Source organism: Chlamydotis macqueenii, chromosome 8 (genome assembly GCF_036417535.1).
Source record: "Chlamydotis macqueenii isolate bChlMac1 chromosome 8, bChlMac1.mat, whole genome shotgun sequence".
NCBI lineage: Eukaryota > Metazoa > Chordata > Aves > Otidiformes > Otididae > Chlamydotis > Chlamydotis macqueenii.
Window position 1 is genome coordinate 25022679 of NC_141563.1, and position 6000 is coordinate 25028678.

At 41.5% G+C, this 6000-nt stretch overlaps 1 protein-coding gene across 2 annotated transcripts in view; it reads left to right on the forward strand.

Moving 5' to 3' along the window:
• LOC104485752 (vitellogenin-1-like) overlaps window positions 1-402 on the forward strand; it is a 44895-nt gene extending 44493 nt beyond the window's left edge. For both annotated transcript variants that reach the window (XM_086753748.1, XM_086753749.1), the window contains one exon: window positions 284-402. In XM_086753748.1, coding sequence (XP_086609874.1) covers window positions 284-402 — 119 coding nt within the window. The remainder of the gene's footprint in view (window positions 1-283) is intronic.
• The last annotated feature ends 5598 nt before the right edge of the window (window positions 403-6000 follow it).

The following is a 6000-nucleotide window of genomic DNA, read 5'->3' on the forward strand; positions in this document are numbered from 1 at the left end:
GGTCTTACATTGACAATTGCTACCTCCAGCACTTTTACAGCCTCCTGCTTGTTGTCTTTGTGCTTCATGAAATGTTACTCATTTTGTTTTTAGGGAAGTATTCTAGTAATTATATCATAGATTAAAATCCTTCTCCAAGTCAATGAGTCAGTTGGATGTCAGTTGTGAGGACAGGATTTCATTCTTTATTGGATGAGGGAGTCAGCAGCCATCAAAACAGTATTTCCTTGAAATGTGTTAATTTGCTTGATGTTAGTTAACAATGGCTTCACTCTTCTGCCAGATACTGCTGTAAGCCTGCTGGAATGGCAGAGAAGCAGCGATAAGAAATCTGCGTCTGAGGATGTTGTGGAGTCTGTGGATGCTGACATTGATTGTACCTGCACTGGTGCCTGTAGTTAAGCTAAATGCTTTAGTGTTGTGCTGTAGACATACTATACAAATAATTGAAGAGCCAGTCAGATAAGAAGGGAACGTAATAGCTGTAGTAAAATATTAAGAAATGTTCTTGAAGAAAATAAGCCTGCTGCATTGCATCCAAAGTCAAATGTATTATGTACAGTCTGCACTGCTTAATAAATATGTTGTTCATTAAATAAGTATTCATGTGGTCTTTCTCTTTCTTTTTCCCTATCAACAAAACAATCAGACCAACTGTAATATTATCCAGAAATTGTTTCCTTTTATCTGAAATATAATTACAGCAGCCCTCTCTTAAAATCATGTTCACTAGGTGATGAAAGGAAAATATGATTACAGCTACTGCTAACATTCCATTGTGCAAAGAATTTCATATTTAGCATACTGAAGACACAGTAAGCATTTGTTTTCTTTTATGTTTTCTGGTAAAGAGCAAAGTCTGTTCTTGGAAATGTTCTGAAAAAAAAATACATTTTACTCCCAGCAAGACCATTAGCCTTAGTACGTTCCACAAAGGAATGAATTGGACTGCTAGACTCCCACTGCAGCTTTCCAGAGAGCTATAGTGTGTGACACAGTCCCCATTTTCATTTAAATTTCAATGGATGTGCTGTTGCTTCATGAGCTAAAAGTATGAATAGGAACTTCTTTTTTTGGTTTACCATCTTCTATTGTGTATCTATGAAAATGATGTCTTCAAAAACTTCAGGGAAAAATAATACATCGGGTGGCATTTCAAATACCCCCAAAAAAGTAATATATAGAAGAATATGTATGATCAATAGCACCATAAAGCTAAAATAAAGCATAAGTAGGACAGTTAGACTGTGTTTAAGCAGTGAAGTGTTAATCAGCATGCTTTCACTAGGCCTGTGCAGAAAGACAATTCACACCTACCTCAGGGGACCAGGAATAGGTGGCACCTTCAAGCCCTGAGCAATGGCACAATATTCCTTCACCTTGCACATGAATCAGCTATGCAGTGAGCCATGATTTGTTTTTCATAACAAGCAGTAGTAGGCAACGTGTTCTTCCAAGAGAAGAAAGACAAGGTACTGCTGAGCCCAAAAGCTGCCAGGAAACTATCATAAAAGAAAATACTTTTATGTCTAACTAAAACACCTGACTCTCAGAAGGAGAATTGAAAGCTAAATAGCTGAACAAATACAGAATAACATTTCTCAGAGCAGAAACATGAGTAATGTACAGCACTCCTCTCACGCTCGAGTTGCAATCCAACCCAAACTATTCCAGGATTCTACGATTCTGAGTTTGTCCAAACAAGGGCTCAGTGGGCTGAGCCCTGATGCCTGGTGCTTACCCTATGGCAAGCACGTCTGCTCCTGAGCCTCTCTCCTGCGGATAACCTACAGACAGCAAAAGAATGTTACTGCCTCTTCTCCTCCCCCCAGCGTTAGTTTACTCTGTATGTTGTATTCGAGAACCTTCATGTGTACTGAGTCTATATGAAGATGATAGCCAATGCTCTATTCAACAGCTTTTCTCTCATGCAAGTATGTTCAAAACAAGGCAAATACCATGAGTTCTTGCACTGTATTTTTGTCTATGATAAAGCATTCACAAAGTCCCTGTGCAAAAGCTGTGTTTTGCTAAATCATCAGAAGTCCTACACTGCAAAAAAAAAAAAAAAAGCATAGCCCCAAACAAAGGAGATGAAGAATATTGCATTCCACTTTCCTTTAAAATCACACTAATATTAACACCTGAAGAGTTCTTTTCTTTCTTCCTAGTATTGTTTTCACTGTGACTTATGGGAGATTTGCCATTGACTTTCATAGGATCAGACTGTCATCTTTAATCCAACACCTTTCTCTTTAATCCACTTGTTTACTGAAGAGAAACTTTTGCCAGTCAGCCACTTCAGATAGATAAGACAAAGGTAGCGAAGAGATGTAGTGAGAGAAGAAAAATGAACTTTCAAGCTCAACTACTAGAACAGGAATTTAGTAACAGCAAAAAGCCATTAGTAAGTGTAGTAATTCTGCTCGCAGTAAAACACAGTCATCCACACAGAAGCATGACACTAATTAACAATGATCAAGCTGGGATGTACAGTACAGAAAATGCAAGCAGCTCATAAAGGCAAATGCCTTCTCCCAGCAACAATTTACAGACTGTTAAAGTCATCAGGGAAAAAAAAATCTTCAAGGAAGAAACTGATCAGCAGTCCTAAATCAGTATATACTCTACAATGCCAATATATGATAATAATAACACATATTGTAGAGCATTAAAAACCAATAAGTCTGCCAGGTCAGGCCTGTCCCTACTAAAGCCCTGCTTTGGATCCTGCACCAACGCAAAGGCACCTCCCACACACCAATGAAAGGGAGCCACTGGAAAAGCTACACATCTGTTTGTGATAAATTGTCATGCCTGGAAAAAGGTATCTTGCCCATACTAAAACCCCACACCTATGCCTTTCCTCCAGCAGACACTACCCCTTTGGCACTTTCCAGTGGCTGTAGTGTTCACAGGCAATAAAACTCCCACTAGGAAGATGCTGCATGTGACAGCTTAAACCCAAAAGTCCTGAAGACACTCCTAGCTCACATAATGTCCCAGACACAAGGAAAGACAGGTGAAAATGCCCCACAATGCCATAGCATGGCCAGGGACTTCACTGACCACCACTCCATCAGTAACGCAGTCCGGGCTCGGCTGCAGGCTCAGCCAGAGGGGAAGGCAGTTGTTAGCAAAACCCAGGCACGCTCCTTCCACCAGTCTGTGCAGGCCATGAGAGAGACGTAGCTCTTACTATTTCCATTTTGAAAGGGTAGCTTTCATTTCCATCCAGTCCGTGTTCATTAGTGCCCTCTTGCTGAGATAGCTGAATGCCTTTGACTGACTGGTGTTGCAGCTGTAAAATCCAAATATAACAAAGGTTAGAAAAGCCTGAGGTTGGCAGTGGGCACAGCAAAGCAAAACACTTAGAACCAGCTCATTTTGCCAAAGGAACTAAGAGGACTAGCAGTAGAAGTGTGAAAAAGCCCTTCTGAAGTTTCGAACGCACCACATAGACATTTCCAACCCATTTGGGAAGAGATCTGCAGTCCAGATTTAAACATCATTTGGAAATCGTGCCTGTCCTATCTTATAAAGCAAAACAAAGTTATATAGTCCACCAAGTATTAAAATGTGGACTTCATAATCTGAGCTTTTATGCACTCTACTTCTCATTTCTAGTGTTTCTCAATGATATGAATTAATGAACTCTGGGCTTCACTGTAGTAATCAAAGAATATGACCTTGCAACAATAGTACTCTAAGTACTCTAGTATTGTTTTAAAAATTAGTGTTAAAAAAAAAAAAAAAAATGCAGGCCTAAGCATACGCCAGGCTTGAGTTCTAATCCTGGCTTTGCAGCTCTGTAATGCAGTTTTGCATGAGGCCAGGGATTTCTGTGCCTCACTTTGTGCATCAGAAGGATATGACTACTTACCTACTTGATGGAGTCAGAAATGCTTATGAATTTATAGTCCCATACGGCTTTTACAAGTTCTTCAGTGATTCTAGAGATGAAAAGTAAATTTTTCCACTAGATCTCCTAACCACGAGTATATTTTATTGCTAAGTTGAAGGTTTTCATTTTCAGATTCATCCAACTGTAAAATAACCATACGTTTGGAAAAAATCAAAATAATGTTCATGGTCAGCTTTGGTTAAACCTTAGTGGATTATTCATAAAAGCTTAGAATTAGATCCTGCTATTGCAGCAGGATGGGCAGAAGGCTGTTGGAGACACAGTCTTTTGTACCCTAGACAAAGACAACAAACCTTTTGTGTATCATCAGACACGGCTCTTTTGATTCACTAATTTTAAATGACACAGTGACTCTTAGGAAAGCATGGTCATTCTGCTCCAGAGAAAGGAGCTGCGACATGATAGGAAAGGACAAAACCATTAATATCAAACCCCTCCTGGAAATGAAATGCCTGCTCCGCAGCATGAGCATTGAAATAAAATAACGTGTACAATTCTAACCCCACTGAAGTCAATGGTTGCACTCAACAGAGCTGGGCTTTTACTCAGCATGTTCGAATGAGTTATTAAACGAACTTTAGTTGTCCCTAAAAATAAATGTACTGTGTGGATCTAAGTGCAGCTGATGAATAAGAAACCTCGGGAATCTAGCAAATACAGTAGTTAGGGCTAAAACCAGAGACAGCACAGAAGGCTGCAGAGGAGAGCAGCTATTAGCAGCCATCTGAGCTTTACATCGCATCTCCAGGTCTCTCATGCCATCTACTGGCTTTTTCGCTTACTAACAAGGGTTTAAATCTTTTTTCCTTCAAGTTTATTTATAGGTCTGATACATTCCAGGCAGTTTTATATAAATTCTAATCAAGGTTTGGGGTGGGTTTTTTCCCTCTAACCTCCACACTTGATTACTATGTGGTTTTTTTTTTTTCCTGTAAGTACATTACAATTCTGTACCTTTCTGAACACTATTTCCCATTGTCTCTGGAGGAAAAAGACATTGCCTAAGACATTCTCATTTCTGTTATTGCTGGATAGGTAGTAATTACATTGCAAGCAGAGCTGGGAGAACAGTTTACTAAGAAAATCCAAAGCTGTTCAAAAACAGTACTTAGAGTTCTTCCTCCATCAGTTTGAAAAGGTTGTTATTTTGGTACCTGACAATTCTTTAATGTACCAAAAAAAAAAAAACAAAACTGGTTTTCCTGCTTTTTTTCCCCCCTCACAGTTCACTTAGCTGTAATTCACAGTGAGCACTTGTATGTCCTAATATTGTTAAGTTTATTTTCAGATGGATTTTGGGAAGCGGGAATTGTATATATGTATAGACAGATCTGATCACATCACTTCCCTTCATTACCTTGTCGTGGTTTTGTTTAGTGAGGGGGGGCCTAAGGTGGTAGCTTCTGTAGGAAACTGCTAGAAGTCGCTCCCCTTTGTTCAGGGGACTTGGCCAGGCCTAGGGCGGACCCACTGCTGGCCAAGGCCAAGCCGATTGGTAGCAGAATGTCTCGTGATAACGCCTCTGCGATAACGTATTTAAGAAGGGGAAAACAGAAAAAAAAAAAGAGGAGAGAAGATGTGAAGAGCTGAGTAGGGGCAGAGGCGCAGAGGGGGAGGCGCAGGCCTCATGGGCCTTGCAGGCGTCACCATCTGGCCTCTCGCCAGGCAGCCGACTGGGCCCGACTCGGTCCAGCCCGGCTGCAAGAAGTGGAGAGGAGATGAGAAGTGAATAAGATGTAAAAAAGATCCTGAGAGACATCTACCAGCCTGTTGTGAGGAACGGCTGCAGACGCCAAGGTCAGTGAAGAAGGGGGGGGAGGAGTAATGCGGCTCCTGGCCAAGATTCCCCTGCAGCCTGTGGTGACGACCATGGTGGAGCAGGTTGTCCCCCTGCAGCCCATGGAGGTCCACGGAGGAGCAGAGATCCACTTGGAGCCCGTGAAGGACCCCATACCGGGGCAGGTGGATGCCTGAAGGCAGCTGTGGCCCATGGAGGGCCCGCTGGGACAGCTGTTCTGGAGGGACTGCACCCGTGGAAGAGATGATCCACGCCGGAGCAGTTCCACAAAGGACTG